At 39.1% G+C, this 27,667-nt stretch overlaps 1 protein-coding gene and 1 long non-coding RNA gene across 2 annotated transcripts in view; one reads left to right on the forward strand and one right to left on the reverse strand.

The window, feature by feature from the left end:
- The first annotated feature begins 10,747 nt into the window (after positions 1–10,747).
- LOC136857559 (uncharacterized) lies at positions 10,748–27,176 on the forward strand. The gene is made up of 2 exons (XR_010858544.2): positions 10,748–10,834; positions 26,346–27,176. It is a non-coding gene; the product is annotated as an uncharacterized lncRNA (long non-coding RNA).
- LOC136857558 (U3 small nucleolar RNA-associated protein 14 homolog A) overlaps positions 22,005–27,667 on the reverse strand; it is a 175,802-nt gene continuing 170,139 nt past the window's right edge. Inside the window, exons 9-10 of the mRNA XM_067136318.2 lie at positions 26,221–26,437; positions 22,005–22,956 (exon numbers count right to left, since the gene is read on the reverse strand). Coding sequence (XP_066992419.2) covers positions 22,756–22,956; positions 26,221–26,437 — 418 coding nt within the window. The 3' untranslated portion in view covers positions 22,005–22,755. The remainder of the gene's footprint in view (positions 22,957–26,220; positions 26,438–27,667) is intronic.

The following is a 27,667-nucleotide window of genomic DNA, read 5'->3' on the forward strand; positions in this document are numbered from 1 at the left end:
TAACCCGTATAATTTGTTAATAACTGTTATTATTAGGGAAAGGCATTTGATGGTTTTGCATCTTTTTTTTTATGAAGGCCAAAATATATCTTGAGTATATGTACATGTGTTTCATGAATTGACTGATTAAATAAGGGCAATTTCTTAGGGCATTTTTTCATTTTTTGCAGTTTACAAGAGATAGTAATTTTTGGAGCAATTCATGGTCATTTTTGGCATTTTTAATTGTTTTCTGGGAAGTGTTATATTTTGTTATATTTGGATATTTTATTAATATTATTTTTTACAATACTTGTCTATTATGTTTAACTTAGACAAATAACTTGCTCAAGAAAGAACGTAGACTTGCAACATACCCTGCTGCCATTAGTTTTCAAGGAAAGAGTATTTTCAACTCGATTGCACTTCCAAGAAAACATACTATAAGCAGTACCTGCTTCCCCTATATGTAAGACGCATAATGGACTTGCCCAAGCTGGGCATTGCTCCTTATCTTCAGCTAGATAAGAAGAAAGTCAGTCGCCCGCGTGCTGAGAGTCGAGTGAATTCTTTGTTGACAAGTACTGTAAGATGCCCAAAGTTAAAGGAAGTACAATTGTTAAATTAAAACAATTTGTTACACAAAATGGAGAAAATATATTTTCCACTGATGGGAAAATATTATTTTGCAAAGTGTGTGATGTGCGAGTTTCAGCAGAAAAGAAGTTTACAGTTGAACAACATGTGTCGCGAGAAAAACATAAACGTGGTATGCAACGACTTGAAGATAAAAGAAACCGTGGCTTACACCAGACACTACTGGGTGAATCTTCAACATTTTCTCCATTTTGTGAGAAACTGTGTACAACATTTTTATGCGCCGATATTCCACTGAACAAACTGAACCATCCAAAGCTGCGTACATTCTTAGAAGAGGAGACTGGAAAATCTGTACCAGATCCCAGAATATTAAGAAGAACCTACGTTGGAAGTTGCTATGACAAAACGTTACAAGAAATAAGGATAAGGGTAGGAGACGGAAACATATGGGTATGCATAGATGAAACAACAGACAGTATGGGACGATATATAGCCAACGTTATTGTAGGCGTCCTGGAAGCAGGGAATGCTGGAGAACCATTTTTCTACTACATTGTGAGCAATTGGACAAAGCAAACCAGTCTTTGAGGCTATTGTGGCCCGATGGCATTCGGAATGACAATGTGCTGCTTTTAATAACAGATGCAGCACCCTACATGGTAAAGGCTGCAAATTCGTTACAAGCGCTCTTCTCGAAAATGGTGCATGTCACATGCCTAGCCCATGCGTTACATCGGACCGCGGAAGAGGTACGACGTAATTTTCCTGAAGTTGACAAGTTAATTGGGTGCATAAAGAAATTGTTTTTAAAAGCCCCATCTAAAGTTCTAGCATTCAAAACAGAAGATCTTGAAATTCCCTTGCCCTTTTCACCTGTTTTGACTAGATGGGGAACGTGGATTGAGGCTTATTACTGCGAGAACTTTGAAGTTGTAAAGAAAGTGGTCGATTCCTTCGACAAAACTGAGACTGGATCAATAAAAACAGCCCATGAACTTTTGGCTGACAAAGAAATTGCAGGTAAACTTTCCTACATAAAAACAAATTTCGGATCCCTTCCTAATGCAATAAGTGCTCTAGAAAAATCTCAAGTGCCACTAGTGGGGCAGCTGCAAATTGTGTATTAAGTTGTGAATGATATGAACCGTGTGTGTGGTAAAGTGGGTGAAGTTGTATCCATGAAATTGAATAAGGTGTTGCAAAAGAACAGTGGGTATAAAACTTCGTGTTCTATTGGCAAAGCATTGTCGGGTGAAAATTTTTCTCTTACCGACTGTGAATTGAATCCGGGAGATATTGCTTGTTTTCAGTATGCACCAATTGTTTCAGTTGAGGTAGAGAGAAGCTCTTCCATGTACAAATCGTTACTTGCAGACAATAGGCAATCGTTTTCATTTGAGAACCTACGCAAAGTTTTTATTGTGCATTTCAATTCGAATTTATTGTAAACAGCCACTGAAGTTTGTTTTCTTAAATATTCTTTGTTAATTAAATGACACCTATTTGCTAGGAGAGTATTTGAAGAATATGCCAGTTCTAAAATATTTCATTTTTTCACCAGGGGTGCAAAGTGGTATTTAGTTTGTTAGTAACAAAAATAATTTAAACTTAATGCATTGTCATCCATTAAAATTCTCTCTCAAATCAACTAATTGTTTCTTAAAGGATTAATAAATAAGTGACTTACGATTAATTTATTGGTAATTTTTTTAAAATTTTGTGTCATTTTAAAACCATTTTAGGTCATAATTGCATTTTTATTTTGCATTTTCTTGCTATTTTTTGGTCATTAAATGCCTTGCCCTAGTTAATAGGATGTAAACCTACCTGGAAGCCTGACAATCGTTGTCGGCAGGGTAGCTTCTTGTGATTCAGTCCGGGCCGGACGTGTTCTATGACAATACCTCTTCATTGATATTATGCGTTTGTAAATGCCGGATCATCCCGGAAGTATTTCTGCCGATGTATTTCACTTCTTTTGAATAAGAAACACAGTGGGCTGTGCTATGTGACATCTCTTAAAAATAACCGACACCCACGACTTAAGTTGCGTTTCGGACATCGTCTTCAAGTTGTCGCGTACAACTAGACACAATTTCACATTGCACCGTCATATATCAAAGTACCGGTACCTAATTATGACGCGAATACTCTATAACATTGTAAGGAATTATTTCCTTCGTCACCAAAATATCGGTAAACGCAAGCAGTGGTCATATGTTATTGAATGCGGGGTCTGATAACGATGTACACCTACCTGTCGAAAGAATATTGGAGCAAACTGAAGCATTTTAGATTACACATTCCACTCATGCGTAATGGTGGTTGAATATGCAGCAAGACGCATCTTGCCTCGTCTCGAGTTCGAATAATGCACGCCTCTAGTATCCACGTACGTGTACCTACAGTAGCCGTCAGATTCTGTACTTAAACCACTCATTTCTGTACTTACCAATGCATACAATGCCAGAATGCGTATCCTTTATAATTATGTTATACTGCGTCAAAATAGACCTCGGTAGAAATGAACGCCCTAGTCGCTTATTGACACGTATTTACGAAATTGAGAAGGACCGTGGTTGGCACAAACAACATTCAGCTCCGACTACCTCTAGGCCTACGACACGATGCTCGCCGCACAATGCGGGGACAACGCTCTCGAGATCTCTCTAAATTTATCGCGAGAAATAGTGCCTGCGCTAGTCGAGAAATCTCGAGACCTCGTCTCAGACTGCCCATAACTAGCAATAGCATATTTGTAACTTATATAAACGTGACTCGTGTGTTGAGAATGTCTTGTGAGAAGGTATTAGATGGTGCTGTCAGTCTCTGGAGCTCAATGATTGTCACTGTTTTTTGTTATATCTCCGTCCGACTCCATAGCTAAATGGTTAGCGTGCTGCCCTTTGGTCGCAGGGGTCCCGGGTTCGATTCCCGGCAGGGTCAAGAATTTTAACCTTAATTGTTTAATTTCGCTGGCACGGGGACTGGGTGAATGTGTCGTCTTCATCATCATTTCATCCTCATCACGACACGCAGGTTGCCTACGGGAGTCAAATCAAAAGACCTGCATCTGGCGAGCTGAACTTGTCCTTGGACACTCCCGGCACTAAAAGCCATACGCCATTTCATTTTTTGTTGTATCTCCGAGTGGTACATGTGATCTACTGCCTGTTAAAGGCAAGCCAAGTCTTTTCTTCAGGATGAGATGTACAGGCTTTATATAAATAAATGTGCAAAGAATTAATTTTTGTGTGTATTTTTTAATATTATATTTGACGTTTATATTGCATATTTCAGTTCAATATTGCATCGAGTATTATAACCACAAATTATATACCGTACTGGAATGTATGCCCTATTTTACCTTAGATACCGATATACAGTTTGATTAATCAATAAGAATTGCACTAATAATCAATGATCTGCATTTGGTGCTGTTGCCCAGGTGGCAGATTATACTTTCACTACAAATACTGCTATAAGTCTCAACTAATATAGTACAGACCTACAGGATTGAAAACATTAGCCAAAAGATAATTATAATACAAGGTAGTGAAACTGAGACTGTACTTGCATTCCAGTATTGCTGATCTTGAAGGATATATCCATTAGTGGTTGGCGAATTTGCTTGAATCTATATCAGAGAATCAGAAGGAAGTGGCAATGAGAAGGCTGAATATAATCCTATCAAACTCAGTACCTCTAGGTTATCATAGAAGAGGTTATTCATCCAATTCCATAGACAGAACTGACAGTGATCTGATATTAAGGGTATTCTTTTTTTCGGCCAAGCATGAAACAATGAGACAAGTACAGCCTCAGTTCCACTACCTTGTATTATAATTAATTAATCTTTTGGCTAATGTTATCAATACCGTATACTGTATTAGTTGAGACTTATAGCAGTATTTATAGTAAAAGTATAATCTGCCACCTGGGCAACATCACTAAAGATAATCTTTCATCCTAAAGAGTCAGTGGTACACTCCTGTTTCCATTGTAAAAAAAGTCAAATCACATGAAATTTTCGAGCATGAGGCATTATTGTATGATTTTTTATCACACTCCATGAGCTGTGTGACTGATATATGATAATTACCTTCCTGAAAGCTGCAGGTAAAAGCTAAATCTGTTCTCAAGATTGTTGGTTTGCAGCTTCCCAGTTGATACATGCTAGTAGGCCTACTGCTGAAAGTGTATGTCATTAGTGTGCCATGGCTCAAATGAAGAGTTCTGCAACTATTAAGTCATGATCAGAAAGTTTAAAGAAAGTGAGGTGTCATTTGCATAACTGAAATCTGCTTTCAGAGGATTCCTGTGCAAAGTAAATTTTACACAATTCTTACATCCATACATCATCATCTTCAAGCTCCAGTTTTCTGGGTGTGGTGTACAAGCGCTTGCCACTTCATCCTGTTAAAGTATAGTTTCTGCTCCTCTATATCTTCTCACATGGCATTCCTCTTGCTGACCTCCGATTTCACTGTCTCTTTCCATCGATTCCTTGGTCTTCCAACTGGCTTCTCCCCTTTCACTTCTCTATCAAAGTAATTCATTGCTGTTCTCGTTCTGTCCATCGGCATAAAATGACCAAACCATTGTAGCCTGCATCTCCCTAAAAGCTCGGTAACAGGTATTTTGATGGCAGCCTCCTTTCTATTTGCTTCATTTCTAATCTTGTCCTTCCTGGTCTTTTGGTTCATTGTTCTGATGAATTTCATTTCTGTTGACTGGATTTTACTATTTGCCCTGTTATGCAGGGTACATGTTTCAAGTCCATATGTGAGAACTAGAACAAAGTAGGTATGAAAAATGGTCAATTTTGCTTTCTGGGGTATTTTATCATCCCAGAGTAGATTTCTCACTTGAAAATATAATTGAGAAGATTTCCGAGTCCTATTAAGCATTTATTATTTTAATGTGTTATCTTTTGAAATTATTCTTCCAAGGTACTTGAAGTTAGAAACGTACTGTAAAAGAGCTCCCTCCAGAAAAATGTTTAAATCTGTGCCTTTCTTGTTGACAGTCATTCAAACAGCTTTTGTTTTACTGATTTTTAGTTCATATTCTTTAAAATTGCCATTCCAGGGATTTAGTTTCTCCTGTACTTTTGCTTCATTTTCTCCCCAGATCAGAGCATCATATGCAAATATTAGAGTGTTAGGCTCTTTGCAATGTTCTGCATTGGATTTTAATATCCAGTCAATGACAATGATGAACAGGAGTGGTGACAAGGCACTTCCCTGCTGGACTCCTCTTCTGGTTTCAAACCAATCTGATCATCCATCCCCTATTTGGACACAGGTTAAGCACTTTTGATAGAGCATCTTTATTTTATCAATCAGGTTGTCTGGCTCACCTATACCCTCTAGGCATTCTGAGATGATATCTCTAGGAACACTGTCATAGGCCTTCTCGATGTCCATAAAAATCATCACTGAGTTCTTAACATAGCCTATTCCCAGTGCTTCTCTGTTATCATTCTGATGGCAAATATCAGGTCTCTAGTGCTTCAGTTCTTCCTGAACATGTGTTGCTCCTTCTCCAATAACAGTTAAACTATATTCCTAATTCATGTTTTAATTACCTTCTACAAAATATTGTTACAAAAAAAACCACCCTTGAAACTCAACTTTAAGTCGTCGATAGTTCAGGCCAGTGGCCTTATTTCTTGAGTTCCAAGTTTCTGCTGCGTTTGTTTATGTTCCAGTGACTGCAATATCACGGACTCGGTTCAACCTGGGGTATCCGTTGGAGCTGCAACGCACCTAATGGCCACTAATATCTGATGGTGGAATGGACAGGTGGTTCTGATGGCGGCAGTCTGCAGTGCTGCGCCAATAACCTTCGCCTGTTTTGGGCCAGTTCACTACGGTGGTCAGCTGTACTGAGGCCGTAAGAGAGCTATGGTTGGACTGCAGTATGGATGGAGACGGTGGCAACGGCCGCGGCCAGCGCCTTCGTTTGACAGCGATACCAACGCTCTACTTGGTTTTGCCTGTATAGACGTTCCTGAAGAGAACGAAGATGAAAAATTTGTGGTGTGGTGCAATTGTGGCGTTGCGAAAATCTCCATTTAAGCCTCTCTTTTAATTTCATGTAAATTTGTTATTTTTTAAAATTATGTTTTGTCGAGTGGAACTCGACGTTGGGAGGAGGAGAATGTAATATGTGATGAGACGTAGAACTAGTACTATGGGAAATATAATTTTAAAGTGTTTTATTTAACGTGTCTGAAGGATTTCAGTTTTTGTTTGTAACTTCAAGATGTATTGAACTGGAACATTACTATTGATAGCTCCCCATCGATTTCCATTTCGTTCGCCAAGTTGTTTCCAGGGAGTCCATCGCCGTTCAAATGGGAGTGGGACTCTGTTACTCCCAAAGGTCCGAGGCTTGCTTAAAATGTTCCGAGTTCGGTAAATTCATGAAGCAGGATGCTACCCTACTTACACCTAGTCCAAGTAAGGATCTCTCCTCTAACGGGTTATGGACCACCGGTGGATTGTATATTCCTAGCCGCCTGAGCACAACGAGGGCCATGAGTCAGAATATGTCCGAGATGCCCACTCCCATTCCATAGCAACTGGTATCCCGACTCTCAGGACCACTTACTAGGCCACTCAGCTGTTGCCCATGGTTCACGAACTAGGACGTGACTACAATAATCCGCACCATGAACCACTATTCTATTCTATTCATTCTACTAACATGACGAATTAACAGCTGCCAAGTTCTCAGATATCAGAAGCGTGTACCCAAAGAAAGTGGTTGTTTGCTGAGAATGGCTTCCAGAATAGCGTTTCCACGTAGGTACTCTTGAACAACAACTCTTGTGCAACTGAATATTCTGTAATAGCACTTGCCAAGGGGCTGGGGTATCCCAGAACTATGAGAGGAACCTCCCTAAGGAGGCTTGTTTTTTTTTTTTTTTTTTTTTTTTTTTTTTTTTTTTTTTTTTTGTAAATTTTATGTAATTGATAATTTAATGTAAGCAAGCATGAGGAAAAGACACTTGGGACGTTTTAACTTGAAGAATTTCTTGAAGAATTATTTGAAAATTATTTTTTTTAATTCTGTATGTCAAAATTGTAATCTGATGAAAATGTAAAGGTGCTTCAGTTGTGAAATATCCTATACCGCATGTGCGGTTTTTGCTGTCGAAATAGCTGTCGCAATAGGAAATCTCGAGAAGTGGTAGCGCCCTACCCTAGGGACTCCAGTATATAACAGACAACTTCGCGAAGAAAAATAATATGAATTGTACCTTAAAATCCTTTTAGAAGAGAGATGTACCAAAGCCAGGGACCCACCAATCCGCCAAAAAATGTATGTTTACTTTTATAACAGAACGAAAGTTTTCACGCGCCATCGACCATTAGCCGGCCAGCTACGAGTACGCCCATTGGCCGATATGACGTCATTCCCACAATTCGTAACTCGCTGGTTCTTTTACCAATCCGCACAGAATAAAAACGCAGCAAGAAACACACCAAGAAAAATATGTAATTTAGTAGCTGTAATCTATCTTTCCAAATGCAGGCCAAGCTCTGTCATGAGAACAGTGGCGCCCTTCGAGGGCCACACTCCCTTCGAGAGGCTCTTAAGTACATAGAGTTAGTAAATGAAACACTAGAGGTAGCATTGGCGCTGCTGTCGCGTGCGAAGTTGAACGAGCGCGCTGTTTGGCAAAAGCCGGATTGTTTGGCACTGTCACTACTGGAGCTTCCCGATAAATTGAAGTATATACTTCTTAGAAAGAAAATGTCAGTCTCTTGTGCAGCTTATGGCTGTGTAGAGAGGTTCACAATGGGCCATAGCATATCATTTCACAGGTACGGTATTTTCCTTGAAATTCATTTCCGTACGTATAAAATAATACTTTGCTTGACACTCGTCATGTGAATTGGCCTACATGGGCTGACTTCGCGACTGTTGGCGTGAATGAGATTCTTTGGATCTTACCTTGAAGATTGAAATTAATGTTTTACGAAATATAAGGGATGATATTTTCCTTTCACTTAATGGCCATGTGCATGATACCGAGCGAGTGGCTGCAGGCTTTAGGTCACGTAGCTGTTAGTTTACATTCAGGACATAGTGGGTTTGAACCCACTGTCGGCAGCCCTGAAGATGGTTTCCAATTCTCACACCAGGCAAATGCTGGAGCTGTACCTTAATTAAGGCCGCAGTCGTTTTCTTACCCCTCCTAGCCCTTTCCTGTCCTATAGTCATCGTAAGACCTATGTGTATCGGTGCGACGTAAAGCAAATTGGTACAAAAAAGAAAATAAGGAAAGATGTGCCTGGAATTGTGGTCCGTTTTTCTCTTTTTGTGTGTATTTATAGTGGGCCTATTAACAGCTATTGAATATATTTTCTGTTGCTTTCCCTTCATACAACACGTGTAGCAGTCCAGATTCATAGCTTACCACATTTTACAATTTAGAGACTAGATGTGCCACACCGTGTGAACATCTGATTCCTTTACTTTCGTCAATATTATTATTCCTTTAAATGTCACATACGACTATATACAAGCATAATGTATTATTGACTCGACGAGTTGGCGGTGCGGTTAGGGCCACGCAGCTGTAAGCTTGCTTTCGGGAAATAGTGGGTTCAAACCCCACTGTCGGCAGCCTTGAAGATGGTTTTCCGTGGTTTCCCATTTTCACACCAGGCGAATGCTGGGACTGTACCTTAATTAATCCCACGGGCGCTTCCTTCCCTTTCCCATCCCATCATTGCCGTAAGGCCTATCTGTGTCGGTGCGATGTAAATCAAATTGTAAAAAATATTGTAAGTATTTTTTAAATTCTCTTCAATCATATAATTTACCACTCTCCCTTTCCATTAACGGAAATCATTTTACGAGTTAAAATCTTAAAGCAAATCATACATTTCAGGAAAAGCTAAATAAAAACTCCATAATAGGCCGAAACCACAACTGAGTGACATATTTTCACTTTTAATCACGTTTAGAAAAAATCAATAATAATAATAATAATAATAATAATAATAATAATAATAATAATAATAATAATAATAATAATAATAATGGCTTTACGTCCCACTACGTACTTGCACGGTTTTCGAAGACGCTGGGGTGTCAGAATTTTTTCCTACTGGAGTTCCTTCATGTGCCGCTAAATCTATTTACAAGAGGCTGACTTATCTGAGCACCTTCAAGTATCACCGGACTGAGCCAGGCTCGAACCTGCCAATTTGGGCTCAGAAAGCTAAGGTCTAAACGGGCGATGGTAATATTTTGTATACTTTACCCCAAAATCGCGCCAACCTTTTTAGGCCTAAAGTCTCGCTCATTCGCTTCGTACGAGAGAGAACATTTTCGGTCGTAGGGCAGAATTATACCAAATTTCTGGTCATTTACACAAAAAATAGCGAAATATACGAGCCCTCCTTCTAAACGTATGTTGTTAACAAGACTTAATATGAACAGTAAATTAATTTTTGTTACTTAACTGCACCTGAACACCGTCCTCTTTTATTACGCATTTAATCCTGTATTTATGCTTTTTGGGCTTTCTTTTTTACTGGAGAGAAGCATTACAAGTATACTGTAATATCTGAGAATGTTTACATGTAAGAATTTCAAACGTTATGCACATCCACACAGTTTTAAAAGTCCCCGATTTAAATTGATGAGTACAGCGGAATGAGCTTTTTGCCAAACAGCTACGATTTCAACATGCTCCGCTCGCTACACTGTTTCTCTCGTAGACGGTGGCGCCAATGCTACCTCTAGTGTTTCATTTACTAACTCTATGCTTAAGTATCGCCGCGGCGCATACTGCCCGCACGGCAAGAAAAAAGTAATTTAGTGGTTGCAGCCTAGAACAAATTTCAGTAATTTAGTAGCTGTAACCTATCATTGCAAATCCAGGCCAAGCTCTGTCATAAGAACAGTGGCCCCCCTTTGGGGGCACACTCCCTTCGAGAGGCTCTTAACTATCGCCGCGGCGCATACTGCCCGCACGGCAAGAAAAAAAGTAATTTAGTGGTTGTAACCTAAAACAAATTTAGCAACAGTCCGCTGGACATTTCCGTAACAGTTGGCAACAATTCGGAGATCGCTGACAGATCGTAAAGGACGCTTCTATCGGCAATCCCGTGAACTAAAAATAAAAGAGCATCACCGGCCGCGGAGCTTCTATGCTCTTTGGTTTTGGTGTACAGCAAGCGGAGCTGAGTGGAGTGCCTACACTAGGGCTATGCCCATGTTACTCAGTGTAACAGCTCAGTTCCAATTTTAATATTCTAATTGTACATGTACAGGGGTTACTTAAGAGGACTGTTCATTTTAGATTAATATCAGTGGCAATGTCACAAATGACAAAATTCGACTAGTGGCCTTTAAATTCACTACAGTATTATAGATTGAGGGATTTTTTTTACCTCTTTTGCAAAATAATTTGTAATATGTACATAATATTTTTGAAGCGTTAATTTGATTGTACTTGCACTACATACTGTCAATTTTAGTCCGTGGTTGAATTATTAACATGTTGGGTGCCACGTGCCACCATATGGCATCATGCTGGTCTTAAAATTTGAGATTGCGTGACACCATATGGCGGCACTCTGTTCTTGAAATCAGAGTTGGCGTGACGCCATGTGACGCCATATGGCGGCACAGTAGAGTTTCAGGCGATGCGCCGTAGAATATCAGTTGTGACATCTATGCTAGTAAAATTGGTACTACGTGAAGAGCGAACTTCAGGGTCTATTCCAGCTATGTATTTCTACTGTGTGCCACCATATGGCACCACAGTATTCTCCCGAAATCACTGACTGGCCAGTGGTCATTGTCACAAGTGAAAGCGCGCCAGACATTGTTTATTCCTCTATACGTACGAATTATCACTCAGTTTGTATAGTTGTGCAAAAATATAAATAATGGAAGATATTGGTAATAAACTTGGTAGAAATGGTAAGTGACCTGCAAAGAAGAGAATTAGTGAAGTGGGTGTTTGTGAATTACTGATGGATTCTGATGGAGAGGAAGATGTAAGTGTTGATGGCAGTGAATATAATGCTAGTGATGATGAGTGCAGTGACAATGATAGTATGAAAGATGTATCAAGTGACGTGAAAGACGATGGCGATACTGATAGTGATATTATAGGTGGGGATGGTGCTGGTGCAAATGGTGTAGAAAATCATGGGAACAATGATGCTACATCTAAATCTTCAAACTGAAACTTCTACAGCCACACCATATGAGTTTTACCGACTGTTCCTCACAGACGAAGTTCTTGATTTGATGGTACTACAAAATAATCTCAATGCAAATCAAACACTAGCGTCTCTGCATATTAAGCGGTCTTGTCTTTTGAAGGAGTGGGTAGATTCTACAAAGGAGGAAATGAAAGTTTTTATAGGTTTGAGATTGTGGATGGGTCTTGTAAGAATGCCTTCATTATCAAATTACTGGGGCCAGTTTTCTGTACATGGAAATATGTAGCTGGTAAGGCAATGCCAAGAAATCATTTTCAGTTACTACTTTGATTCTGGCACTTTGCTCCCAACAATGCTTTAGCTGGAAAGTTGCACAAGATTCAGTCACTGTTAGATATAATGCATATGAACTTCAAGAGTGTCAAAACTCCAGGTGGAAACCTCGTAGTTGATGAATCATTGATTCCGTGGAGGGGTCGTTTATCATTCTGGCAATTTATGCCTGGTAAGGCACACAGGTACGGTGCTAAACAATTTAAGCTGTGCGACGACACGGGCTACACCTACAAAACTAAAGTATACTCTGGTGAAGATACCTTGAATGCTCAGAATACACTGAGGTTGGCTACTCAAGTTGTAATGCAACTTATGGACCCATATCTGGACAGTGGTCACTTTCTCTGCACTGGCAATTATTACTCATCAACTGAGTTAGCTGAGGTGCTACTGGATCATAAGAGACATTTTATTGGCACACTTAGGAAAAATCGAAAAGGTTTACCAAAGGATGTTGTAAATGCAAAGCCTAAGAAGGGAGAATTCATTGCAATGGAGAACGGAAATGGACTGACAGTGATGAAGTAGAGAGATCAGAGGGATGTGCTGATTATGTCAACCAAATGTTCTAATGATGTAATTGCTAAGGGCAAAAAGAAAGGAAACACGAATATGTGGTTAAACCGAAAATGGTATTAACGTATAATAAAATGAAAGGTGGCATAATATTGCAGACACACTTTCTTCGTGTCACACTGCAATGAGGGAAAACATCCGATGGTACAACGAAGTTGCAGATGACATTCTTTCTGGTACTGCCATTGTAAATGCACTGTTTCTGTACAATAAGACACGAGCTACTGGACATCGAGAAATGTCTCTTGCGGGGTTTCGAAGGAACATGGTCAGCACTCTGCTTTGTCTAACTAACGATCCTGTTAGACATACTCCGAAGGGAGAGAACCACTACCTTGGGGAACCCAACAAGGCAAAAAGACAGAAAAATACCAGGTACGTTTTATCAAGTTCAATGTTATTGCATTTCTGAAGGTACTAGTTATTACTAAATTATAAAAAAAAAAAATTATTTCTTCCTTTCAATATTGCAGGTAAACTCAAGGTCGGTGTCGAAGCTGCTATCAAAAACTATGCAAGGTCATGGGCAGAATGGCTGCTGCTTTGGCCGTAAAAAAGGTGTCAACTGTCTGCACAACCCGTCCTGACAAACCTTTCCTTTGTCTGAAGTGCTTTGAATCATTTCACAGCAAAGAGTGACTGAAGGTTAATTGTTGTTGAAAGCCTAATGCTTATGTTGCAATGTGGGTGTCACTGCCCGTCAATCGTGCCGAGACTCATATTTTCATTGTTTCGATTTATCAGAAAACTGTTCACAACAATATGTAATGTAATATAAATACTTGTTTTGTATTTTACTAGGTTTTCATAAATATTGTGTTAGTTTGAATTAGCAAATAAATCTCCTGTATTTGAAATTTGTGTTGCACATTCAATGTCAAAAAAATTCTGTGATACTATATGGCGTCACACATGACCTTGGTATGGTGAGATAAAGTTTACTTAGTACATCATATAAATATATCCCAAGATTGTATAAACAGTCTACAACGCGTACAGCTGCTTTGGCACCAGCGGAATACTACTCAAGTACATGCCTGGCACCAGAGGAATAGTGTGCTATAATCGCCTCGGTACTCACCGTGTTAAATGGTACTGAATAGGTGGACCTTCATTTTAATTTTTTATTAATGTAAATGTTTGTCAATATGGATCACGATGGAGTTTATATAGTACAAAAGCAACTTGTAATTATAAAAAAAAGTGGGGTTTGAAAATAGCTCTAAACACACATTTATGTATATACAGTTCACAGAGTAAATAAATAGAGCCAAACAACTCAATGTAGAGTTCAAATAGAAATCATGGGTGGCCATTGGAGATAATCTAGGTCAGGTTGCAGGGAAACCATTCTGAATTGTAATATTCTTAGAAAGGGAGGGAAAAAGTCAGGTAAACTCATGGTAGCTGCTAGTGAAACACTGGGGAGATGGAAAGAAAATATTCAATAAAATACCTTCTAAACATAAAAGGAAATCATTCTGATGAAGTAATGAACAACAGAATTAATTGGGAAGAGATCGATGATACCAATAAAATAATGCTTAAAGAAGTGGAGAGAAAAATTATCCAAAAAGAAAACAGTTCTGCTTATGTTTCACAATTCTAGAGAAGGCATATGAAACAGACCTACAGGGAAACATGTTGGCCATACTGAGAGGTTATAGGATCAAGGTAGGGTTATTAAATCTATCAAAGGCATTTATGTTGACAAGTGGCAGTAATGGATGTTAGGGCGACATAGACAAGGCTTACTTTCTGCCACCAGATGATTGCAGCATAGGCCATCAACGGTCTAATGATCATTGTATATAATATCCACATTACCACTGATGGTCTTAGGCCCCATGACTTCCCGACAGCTCTTATGCATGCATACAGCAAGTTCTTGGCCCGGGTTATGTTCCTATCTATATGTGGATTCCGGGTGGTGGTGGTGGTGGTGGTGATTATTGTTTTAAGAGGAAGTACAACTGGGCAACCATCCTCTATATAACACTAATCAGAGAGAAAAAATGGAAGGGGTCCGACACTTCGAAAAATGAAGGTATCGGCCAAAGGAAGACAAGGGCCACGAAGGGCGTGAAAATGAAAGACTCTCTAGGCCTCCATACGTAATACCGCCGCGGTCGGAAAAGAACAAGAGTTGACCAAGTGAGGTCGGATAGGATAGATGAAAGTAAGGAGCCTGGTACAAGTACGTGGAAGCAATGTCAGGACTCAGCTGAGGGCCCCGTGATCGCCAACCCACGCTCCAAAGTTCAGAGGCCCTGGGGCCTTTTTTACTTGCCTCTTACGACAGGCAGGGGATACTGTGGATGTTATTCTACTGCCCCCACCCACAGGGGGCGTGGATTCCGGGTTAGATTTTTATCTAACACTACACCTAGGTGCAGTGCCTGTTCTTCCATATATATATATATATATATATATATATATATATCTTGCCCAAAGAGCTTCAGTGATCTCTTTCCATCTAATTTTCTCCTTCTTGTAAAAGGGACAAGAGTTGTCTTGCTCGGGTTGACTGATAGTTGTTCTTCCCGACACCTGTTCTCCACAAGGTTAAGTGATCTTTGCATGAGGTCCTGGATAACACTCATCACCTTACCTCGTACCACAATCAAACTGCCTCTGTGGATCAGTGGTACAGTGTGTCGGCCTCCCGATCCCAAGATGGTTTAAACCCGGCAGAGGTAGTCGGATTTTTGAAGGGAGAAAAAAAGTCCATTCGACGCTCCATGTTGTACGACGTCGGCATGTAAAAGATATCTGGTGACACATTTGGTGTTTACCCGACAAAATTCATTAAATCTCAGCCATAGATGCCCAAGAGAGTTTCGGTTTACTCGGTCTGCCATCTAGTGGGCCTAGAGTAAAACGGAACGTCGAAATTGATGAGCAGACAGCCAGATGGCGTCAAATTGCAATGTCTGCACACGGTAGCTGAGGCCATACGATTATTATTATTACCACAATCACCAGGTCTTCTGCGTATCCTTGTGTATGAAAACCTTGTTCGTTGAGCATAGCTATGATTTTGTTCACCACGAGGTTTCACAGCAGAGGAGAAAACACTCGGAGCACAGCCTCGGGTGGCCCTAACCGTCAGCGTTTCTTCAAACGGGGTTGCTTTTGTCTTCCTTCCGTCTAACATGGATTTAATCCATTTGACGACGGTTTTACTCACCTTGCTCTTTTCCAATGCTTTGATCATAGTCATAGGTTGTATCGCTGAAGGCTCCTTCTGTATCTAAGAAATGCTGTCAGTGCAATTTCTTTATATTCTAGGCTTTCCTCTAGTTTACAAACCTACAAACCAACTGGTGGAGTGGTACTTCAGTGGATCTGCCAGGTCTATATGCAAACTGATTTTCATGTAACCTTGAGTTCAGTTGCACCGTTCTTCTGATATATTTATCCAGAATTTTCTCCATTGCTTTCAACATGGAGGTTAAACATAAAGGTCTGTATGCTTTGGCATCGGCATAGTTTGCCCTTCCAGGCTTAGGTATCAATACTGCTTTAGCTTCAGACTATGATTTTGGCACGTACCCTAAAGCAAGACTAGCTCTGAAAAAGGTCCGTCAGGGCATTGACGAGTATCTCCCGACCTTCCTGTTGGAGTATCGGAAGTATCTCATCTGGCCCCGGAGCCTTTATAGGATGAAACATGTCGATTGCCCATTTTACATTGTTATGTTTTATTATTCTGTTGGCACATTTCCAGGCTGCTTTTCGCGCTCTAGTCTCTGTTCCAACCGTTTCTTCTTCTGTCATCTCCTTGGCCTCAGGAAAGTGACATGCCATTAGTATCTCCAGTGTGTCCCTCCCCGCCTGAGTAAATGGTCCGTCTGGTTTCTCCAGTGTCCCCACTTGATTTATATGGGTTGCTTCCAGAACCTTCTGCAGCCTTGCTGTTTCAGTGTGTGATTCCACTTTCTCACAGAACAGTCTCCAAGATTTTCTTTTTGCTTTCTCTATCAACTCAGTGAGTTTCCTATGTACCATTTCTAGATGATATTCTATACAACATACTAACCTCTTCTTTTTTTCATTTTGGCTAGTTTGTTGTGTCACCACCTTACTTTTTTGATGTTTTTCTTTTCCTTGAGAGGACAGTTGTCATGAAATGAGTCTATAATGGCCTTTTCTAATAGTTCCACTGCCTCATCCAATTCTTTCTGTCCTCTCACATTAGTTGGAATTTTTTGCACAGCCTTCCCTAGAACTTCTCTGTATCTATCCCAGTTAGTTCTTTTTGGGTCTCTGTACATCTCAATCCCACATAGTCTCGCATCTATTGAAAAATTGATGTGCGGGTGGTCTGCCAATGATGGTTCCTCCAGCACTTTCCAGCCTTTAATAAAGTTTGCAATATGCGTAGTGCTTAGTGTAATGTCTATTACTTCCCTGCGATTTTTATTTATAAATGTAGGCTTGTTTCCTAGGTTTAGTATCGTCAACTCAGTTCCAATAATAAACTCTAGTAAAGAGTAAACTGCACTGCAGTTCATGCTGCCCCATGCCACGTGGTGTGAATTTGCATCTGCTCCAAGGACTAGGTGTTCGCCTTTCCTCTGTGCATTGCAAATTAGGTTCTCGAATTCTTCTGATGGTGGCAGATTAGTTGAGTCATATGGGAGGTATGCAGAGCCTATGGTTATTTCTCTGGGTCCCTCCCAATTTCCAAAGTTAATCTTGGCCACAGTTAAGTCCTGTGAACAGTGTTCCTGCAACATAAGACATTTTAATTTCCTGTTCACAAGAAGACATGTCCTGGGTATTTCCGATGTCATATCGTACATCAGCTTAGTCCAGATTCCGCCAGTCCTGCTACTCTGCCCTTGACTACCCATGGCTCTTGAATAAGGGCCACATCAATAGCCTTGGACTTGAACTTTCTGGCAAAATTGGCCACAGCTGCTTTTTTATGCTGAAGATTGGCCTGAAGGACCTTCAGCTCCTTGTTTATCAACATTGGGTGTCGTTTTTCTCCTGATAACTTGAAACTTGATCTGCCCAAGTCCGAGCTTAGTCTTAAAGTTTCTCTTTTTGAGCTCTTCAAAGTCACTTTCACCAAGGGCTAAAACGACTGTCCTTCCTGTCTTGTCGATTGAAGTGGCATTCAGCACTCTCCACTCTTGTGTTCGAAGTTTGGTATCGTGCTGACTGATTCTGACAGCAGTCTGCTCTACTGGAGCTTCCTTGGCTTCCCTTTATGTCAAAGTTTTTGAAATTGGTTCTTTACAGGCATCTATATTTCAATCAATCATAGGGTTTTTGTCCCTTCTAGGGTCCTGAGCATCATTCTCACCATCCGTGGTGAGGCATACAGTCAGACATAGTCCTCCCACAACTCAGGCTTTCTGTAGCAGACACCACGCCCCTCAGTTGTCCATCCAGCGGTCCACCCCTGGCCCGAACCTAGCCAGGTTTGTTCCCTCTTCAGTAGGCCTACTCACATGGTCTCCACGTGGCATTATCATGATTGAGTTCACAGCCGTGACTTTACCCCTAGGTTGGGATCGCCCCTTTCCCAACCTGCGGCTAGTCCAGGCTACGTAGAGCAAAGTGATGTGTTGGTTCCAGCACCCTGCAGTGAACCTTCACCTCAGTCACAAGCCTCACTTCACCTGAACCACCGAATCACCCATGTGGAGGACCCATGGATGCCTCTCTGGCATGTGTGAGCGAGGCCTCCACTTCCAAACCTTGACTTTGGCTACTAACAAACCATTATTCTCCTAGGTAGCCTATCTTTCTCTATTCACCTCACATGACATTACCATTGAAGCCAGTTTAAACATAGAGCTTCATCATTGTAGTTTATTCCTAATTTAGCCAATATCTCATTTGTCATCCTCCAGCTATAGTTCTCAGCAATCATTCCCGTTACTTTCATGCCTGTTTCTTCTAACTTATAAGATACCTCTCTATTCCGTACAGCACACAGCATTCAAAGCGAGTTGAATTTAGGTTAGGAAGAGCAATATAAAATAAGTGGCTAACCAAGAATTGCCAATTTATACTCTGTATCAATAAATAAACTTTTTATATACCGAGCGAGTGGCTGTGTGGTAGAGGTCACGTAGCTGTCAGCTTGCATTTGGGAGACAGTGGGTTCGAACCCCACTGTCAGCAGCCCTGAAGGTGGTTTTTCATGGTTTCCCATTTTTACACCAGGCAAATGTTAGGGTTGTACCTTAATCAAGGCCATGGAGGCTTTCTTTACACTCCTAGCCCTTTCCATCATTGCCATCATTACCTATCTGTGTTGGTGCGACGTAAAGCAAATTGTAAAAATAAAAAATTAACTTCCTATGTATTTGTCAAATTCTTCTTTTATCAAAGGCTGGCAATCATTTTGGCATTTTTAACTTTGCAAAGGCAATACAAAACCACCACATTATCAGTTACTTGTAAAATTATAATGGTTGTTTGTCATATTACAGGACCAGTTAATCTGGTTTCTGATTATCTGTTGTATGTACAGGTAGTTAAATGTTTTTCAGACATCTGCTATTTAATCCTGTCACTGTCATATATTCATATACATTTTGTAAATAAAATAAACATTCACAGGAGAGAAAGGAGAAATTATCAGCAGGGCTCAAGAGATATTGGGAACGAAGAAGAGCATTGAGGAAGAACTAGTCATCAGCGCTCCTTAGTGAACTTAAATCAATAATAAATAATAATATTTCAAGAACAGTATATGCTTGTATAGGCTAACAATCATGATTAAAAGAAATTACTTAACATTTCTTTTAATAAAATCTGAAAATAAATAATTTTCTGACAACAAAATTATTTGGACCCATAACAATGAAAATAAAGTTTACTTAAAAAAAAATAGTAATTGGTTGGACCAACCTCCACTTTATAACTCAACTTCCTTCAAACGTTGTAGCATGCTGTGAACGAAATGTTTTGTTTTTTCAGAGGAGATTTTTCCCATTTATCAGGAAGTCTCCTCTTCATTAGTTCTTTTGATTTTGGAGGTCTATAAAGGTGGGCCGGCACAAGGTTGCACTTGACAGTTGTAAGTCATGTTGGCATCACTACAAAAATGAAATGAAGAACGTCACCCGTGAATCAGAATCACCAATCTACTACTTTTTATGTCAGATACAGTTACGTATTTTATTCATGTTAATTCATATTTAATTCCGTATAGTGCTTATAATCTTTTATTTGCTTACACAAATATGAGCATTTAAAAATATTATAAGGTTTAAGCGAGCCACAAAATAAATACAAACTATTTTCAGTTGATTGTTGTTGGCAATAAGGGTAATATAGTGGTGCCATCTATAAGTAGCTTGACTACAGTTTGGAGTGTTGCCATTTTGTCTGTTGCCGTTAGCACATGGTTAGATGTGATTTGCGCATTTATGAAAGTTTTGCTTTCACTGTGAGATAATTGTGAAATTTTATTTTAACGAATGCAGTGCGATGACTCGGAAATGACAACATAGTTGAACATTTCATAATTGATTTTCAATACGGTCAAAATGATAATAATCACTTGTAATAATGACAACATAGCCATGAAGCGCGAAGTGACAATACTTTGCGTCGTGCAGTGTCCCTTAATAGTCAGGTATTAGAATTAGTGCGGAGAACTCGTGAGTTTTACGAGATGGAGAGGAAATTCGTACTCTTGTATAACCGTCTCTCTGCTCCTGCAGATCATGTTGTGGAACGCATATGTCAAACATTAGGGCTTTCAAAGCATACTGTTATTCAGAGAGGTGTTCACCTCCAAGAACAGAAGGAAAAAGGGACTGAGATACATAGCAGTAACGGAAACGGGGCTGATAGTAGGGACTTGTTCCACAGCACTCCGGGAAAGAAACGAATGAAGTAATCTCCTGTAACAGGAATTAATTCTTTCCAGGCTGATGCAATACGAAGACACGGGTACGATTATTGCAGCTCAAGTTCCTTCTGTTATTATGGACAATGCACCTTACCACTCCATAATAATGGACAAAATCCCTACTTCGAGCGCTTGTAAAGAATTGTTAGTGGAATGGCTGCAGTAAAGAAATATCCCAGTGCATATGCTGTGCGCTTAGGGACGCGGAGCTGTGAGCTCGTATCCGGGAGATAGTGGGTTTGAATTCCACTGTCGGCAGCCCTGAAGATGGTTTTCAGTGGTTTCCCATTTTCACACCAGGCTGTACCATAATTAAAGCCACGGCCGGTTCCTTCCCATTCCTAGGCCTTTCCTGTCCCATCATCGCCATAAGACCTATCTGTGTCGGTGCGACAAAGTAAATAGCAAAAAAAAAAAAAAAAATACGAGGTAGCGAAGGAACAAGGGCACAAAGTTATTAGTTTGCCGCCATACCACTGTCACTTCAACCTCATTGAGTTGGTACCGGTACGGTATGGGGTGAAGTAAAACATTATGTACGCACTAATAACAAGTCCTTCACAATTATTGAAGTGGAAGGACTGTTCCGGAAGAGTAATGCTCGAATGGATGCGGCTTTGTGGAGGAAGAAAGTTAGCCATGTCGCAGCATTCATTAACTCGGCAATGGCAATACCTGGCATCATCAGTGACTTTCAGGAGTTGATGATCTGCCTAGACGACAATGACAATGACAACGAAGGCGACGGTAGTGATGGCAGTAATCTGGAGGGTATCGAGCCTCTACCTTTGTGAATCAGTTATGAAAATAAGGTTTCTGAATTTTCGTAAATTTTACAGATTTTACTTGAAATATTTTGTGTTAACACTGGTGTATTTTATTCTAACATTTATTGGTGTATTTGAAGTGACATCCTTGTCGGCCGATTTCTTCCGTATTTTCTAACATCGCGATAATAAGAACTTCGTAATATATTTATCTCGTATAATTTTGTGTGATGAATAATCGATGAGTTGAAAGTTCGATTTTTGTCAGCCTATTTCATTTGTATTGTGTATCATCGCAATGACATTAAAAACATTTCTCCCGTGTTTCTAAAAACTCACGTGTCGTGCTATCAGCTGTTGTTACGGCGGCAACATCGCTTCGTGCGCCATTGCAGTGTAACCAACATTGTGCACAGCTATCATGTACAACCTTACGCCGGCCCACCTACCCGGCCATTGCTGTGTGTATGGAGAAGATATACAGATTTCACAATCAATATTGCATATTTAATGATAATTATGTACAATGCAAACATGAAGAACCTATGATATTGAGACATGTACCCTGCTATCTTCACACAGATAAGCTCCCACTATATGAAACCCAGTCTTTCTGTGTCCATTTTCTTTTCTCTCTCTCTCTCTTTTTTTTTTCCCCCATGCTGTATAACGAATATTTCAGTGACGATAGGATAGAACTGGGAAGGATATGCCCGTGGCCTTAATTAAGCACTTGCCTGGTGTGAAAATGAGAAAAACACAAATAAACATCTTCAGGGCTGCCAATAGTGGGGTTTGAATCCACCATCTCCCAAATACAATCTTACAGCTATGCGACTCGCACAGCACAGCCTAATCATTCTCAACCACTTCTTCTCAGCCCCCAACAAAATACTTTCTGCTTCCCAGTTTCACCGAGGAGGGAAAGAGAAATCTGCACTCAGCGAGGTCGTTCTTGATGTGTGAAGGAGAACTTGTCTGTCTTTTCATATTTTCATTTCGCACCCTTTCCCAATACTGACCTCTCATTGGATTTTTTTTTTGTGCAGGTTCAAATATTCATTCCTAGTTTTTGATCTTGTATTGTTATTAGTACAGTACATTCAATTGTTCCCAGGACATGTACTTTGAAAAATAGGTTTATTCCACCCGATTGCCAGACTGTCTCAACAAGGCTTAAGTATAGCAGCAGAAATACACTCATTAAAATGTAACCACAGCTTGAAATTCTAAGCCTAAAGGAAGTTGGTTGCAACAAGTATACCCTAATAAAGCAAAGTCATCTTCGTACAGGCCATGAATATTTAAAAAAGAGAGGATTAAGAAATACAACCATGAAATAAGGAAATGTTTCATAAGTAATCTCATGTGTGTTTGTTTACAAAAATGTTTTAATAATTTAAAAATATCATACAACATTCACTTTCTTAGTTCTACTGACCAGTGTCTCTTCATCCATAGGTTGAATGACAGAACCAAGTTTAGTTTTCACTTGTGGTTCAATAAGCTTACGATAAGCAGTTTCTGGAACCCAAGTATTTCCGATTGGAGCTCGGATGCTGGCTTCAAAGTTCTTTACGGTTGTAAAAGGGAATGGCACATCACTCACCTGTAAGATCATAAGAACACCATACATCAAATGTTTACACTAATATAATACATTAAATCTCTCACAAATATGATATGTGTTCCTGAATTAAACTACATGCTCCTTTACTGCTATAAATAATACTAACATGATATACCATAATTCACGAATATTTAAATGATAGAATAAGTTATATCTGTAATAACATGACTAAAATTTTCAATGAAAGTTTAGCGTAACTGAAGGGTTATGGGCAGTAGCATGCTATACCATCTGTTTCCAAGTTTCATATGGTTTGTTACAATATAGTGTAATATTGGACGGCCTCAGTTGAAGAGAGGCAAACATTTTGAGATAACACCACCTGGAAAACACACGCACCAATTTTGACATTCCATTCTTGCAAACAGGTAGTGTCATTGTGTTAGCTACATTCAGTACTCCTAGTAATGAAAATGAGAACTCTTTTTATAAGGTTTAGAATGCTAAGGTCATTTTGTTGAATGAACACCTACTGTATTCACAGGGTTGATTTATATGCTGACATTAAAAAAAGCATGAACTGTCCTAACGAAATGATTTATTAATACTGTAACCAGTCACAATTTTTTATTCAGTTGTATTCCACACTGCGTTTCAGAGCTACTCTATCGTCAGGAGGTAAAATGATGACATTCAATTGTTGTTCTATTTGATATACTATTGCTTTCAAAGAGTATTAATGCATTGAAGAGTAGGGGCTACGTGCATTAGGAATTTATTACATCTATGTTGGGTCAACTATAGGTGCATGTCGACTCAAAAATATACAGTTGCTGCTAAAGCTTAATGCTGTTTTTAAATATTCATTTTCAGTCTATCACTGAGTATATGCTGAGGACCTATTAATTGATGTCTGTAAATTTCTGGGCTTCCTGAAAAGTTCATTGTTATCCCTTTTGGCTGTGTGGGTAAAACAGTGAGAGAATTTTGTATATTTGATACTTCATGATCTGTGTCTTGTAGATGTGCAGCAACTGCTGATTTTTCATGCTTATATAGCCTAAGTACTGCCAGATGTTCTTGAAATCTGATGACAAATTGTCTTCCAGTTTGTCCAATGTTAAAATATCCATAGTTTTCACAGATGATTTTATATACACCAGTGTGTTTGAATTTTTTGCACTGGTTTTTCTCCTGTTTTTTATTTTATGTGTATAAGCATTTTATCCATTACATGTGCATTGTATCCATTTCTTTTTGGCCACTTATGAAATTAATTTCTTTAGTTCTACATTCTTCACGTAAGGGCAGTTTTACTGCGCTACGAAGCATAACTTGAAATATTGCCCTTCTTTTCATGAGGTATAAAATTGTATACTATGACGTGGATGGCATCGTAATCCTTTTCAATGGCAGTAAAAAATAACTACGTACACAACATTCGTAGATTTTGAAAAGGCATTTAAAATGTTGATTGGACCAAACTATTTGAGATTCTGAAGGTGATCGGGATCAGATACCGAGAACAAAGAATTATCTACAATCTGTATAAAATCAGTCTGCAGCGATAAGAATCGAGGGCTTTGAAAAAGAAGCAGCAATCCAGGAAGGAGTGACACAAGGTTGCAGTTTGTCCCCAATACTTTTCAATGTTTATATAGAGCAGGCAGTAAAGGTAATCAAAGAGGAATCTGCAAAGGGAATTACAATCCCAGGACAGGAAATCAAAACCCTGAGATTGCAGAAGATCTGGAGAAATTGCTGAATGGTAATGGACTGAGTCTTAGGTAAGGAGTACAAGATGAAAACAAATAAATCCAAAACAAAAGTAATGGAGTGCAGTTGAACAAAGTAAGGTGATGCAGGAAATATTAAATTAGGAAACAAAGTCTTAAAGGAAGTTAATGAATACTGTTACTTGGGTAGTAAAATAACTAATGATGGCAGAAGTGAGGAGGACATAAAATGCAGACTAGCACAAGCAATGAAAGCCTTTCATAAGAAAATAAATTTGCTCACTTCGAACATTGATATAGGAATTATAAAGATGTTTTAAAAGACTTTCATCTGGAGTGTGGCATTGTATGGAAGTAAAACATGGACGATAACTAGCTCAGGAAGAAAGAAAATAGAAGCTTTTAAAAATGTGGTATTTTTGGAAGAATGCTGAAAGTGAGATGAGATTGATTTGGATATATTTCACCAGAAAAAGAGACAAAATGATAGGACACATCTTAAAACACCCAGGACTTGTGCAATTGTTTTTGAAGGAAGTGTAGGCAGTAAGAATGGGAGGGGAAGACCTAGGTATCAATATGACAAGCAGATTAGAGCAGACGTAGGATGCAGCAGTTACGTAGAAATGAAAAGGTTAACACAGGATAGGGTGACATGGAGAGCTGCATCAAACCAGTCTATGGACTGATGACTCAAACAACACATCCCCTACTCTTCAATAAAATAATATTGTTTGAAAACAATTGTGTATCAAATAGAGCAACACTAGAATGTCCCCATTTCACCATGACAATACAGTAGAGTATAAGCTCTGAAATGCATTATGGAATACAACTTAATAAAAAGTAAATTAAAAAAATTGTGACTGGTTACAATATTAATGATTTCATAATGAATCCATTCACAGTCACGGACAAGGCCTACACTGTGTTATGTTTAAAATGAATTGTCCTCTCTTAATGATTAAGATTACTTTTAAATAAATGCCGGACTGAGTGGCTTAGACGGTTGAAGCGCTGGCCTTCTGACCTCAACTTGGCAGGTCTGATCCTGACTCAGTCCGGTGGTATTTGAGCATGCTCAAATACGTCAACCTCATGTTAGTAGATTTACTGGCATGTAAAAGAACACCTGCACAGCTAAATTTTGGCACCTCAGCATCTCCGAAAACCATAAAAGAAGTTAGTGATGCATAAAGCCAATAACATTATTTATTATTACTTTTAAATAATAAATAATGTTAATGGTTTAACGTCCCACTAACTACTTTTGCGGTTTTCGGAGACGCCAAGGTCCTGGAACTTTGTCCTGTAGGAGTTCTTTTGCGTGCTGGTAAATCTACCGACAAACACCTTCAAATACCACCGGACTGAGCTGGGATTGAATCCACCAACTTGATCTAAGGAGGCTAGTGCTCTTACTAAGCTATTCAGCCCAGCAAGATAACTTTTATGATGAAAATGATGTTAATTATGCTATTATACTGACATATGCAGTATTTTGAATCCTGAATGTTTACATGCATAATAAAACTACTGCTGAACCCTCCATTTATATTACTATTACCTGATGTTGAAGTATTTTGGTCTCTTTGTCTTCATTTATGATGAGATGACCTTTATTTTCATCCTTGCGAGGTGCTGCCTTAGGAAATTTAATTATAAAACGACGCTTTTTCCTTTTGTTCACAGGCATATTCTTTCCTCCCCAGGATCCCCACCCAGGCAGTGAGATATCAATGTCTTTTGGCTTTGACTTCTCCACTTCATCTGCTTTTTCCTTTCTGTAAAGAAATACAATTAATACTGTAATATATATGCATTCTTTGTTTGTATGAATATGTAGTAATTCTATACCAAATAGAGGACTTTGAATCAACAAAAATAACATGTTTTGAAATAGTTCACACTTAAAATTAAGTATGGTAGTACTTATGTTTCTGAAACAAGGTGCAACTTTTCCATAAATCTTATGTCAATAAATCTTACTGAGTCATTGGGAAGTACAGTATTCTGCAACAACTGTAGGACAGTAGTGAGAGAAATTAAACATTGTAACAACAGCAGCAGCAGCAGCAGCAGCAGCAGCAGCAACAGTTTGTTACAAGTTACTGTATTTTTCAAGAATGGAACAAACTGCACTGCAAATTAACTGTTTTAAGGCAGTCTCTAGTACATAATAGAGAAGACTGGGTGGACACATAAAGCATGAGTTTCAAGTTCAAGACATGATTATCATGATCAGAGTGACTGTTGGTGCTAAAAGAGAACAATTATAGCAACAGAGTACCATATGAAAGAGATGAAAACTGGTAGTGATTGACTGAGATAAGAATGAGCAAACTGGATGAAACTGTACGATTGTAAACATTGTCTTACTAAGTGTTACTCGGAATTCTTTACATTTCAGTAACATTTAGTGTGATGTGTTGTACAATATCTCATAAGTTGTGGTAAACCTACACCCATGTACTTTATTTATTCTGACAAAATAATAAATTAGTAAGAAAATGTTCTTCATCACTGAGGCCTTTCCATTTGTCACAGACCAGAATATCCAGTTCTCTATTCAAGTCCGACTATTCCCACAATTGCTTAACTTTACAACTGACTAGCTGTCATACCCATCACTGATAGATTAGTTTTTGGATAAAGGAGCAGTAACGCCATCAAGTGGAGATGACTGGCAGCAGAAGAGACATGGCACACTTCAACTAATGACAATAGTTGGTCATTGTAATGTTACTGTCGATACGTTTTAAGGACTCACAACATTGTAGGCCATCATATTATATTATAGAATTCAAGGCCCTAGGCTTCCCAACCCTTCTTTTATGATTACGTTTACCCTTGTTCTTGTAGTGATCACTCCTTCATGTTCAACTCATTTTGAAAGTCAATTTTATCATCTTACTCATCAATACAGGCTAATGACCATGCAGTTTTTCTGATTACAAAAATCACAACCACCACTATTGCCAGCAGGTTCACTACCATGACTACTGAACAATATT

The sequence above is a fragment of the Anabrus simplex genome, chromosome 1, assembly GCF_040414725.1.
Source record: "Anabrus simplex isolate iqAnaSimp1 chromosome 1, ASM4041472v1, whole genome shotgun sequence".
Lineage (NCBI taxonomy): Eukaryota > Metazoa > Arthropoda > Insecta > Orthoptera > Tettigoniidae > Anabrus > Anabrus simplex.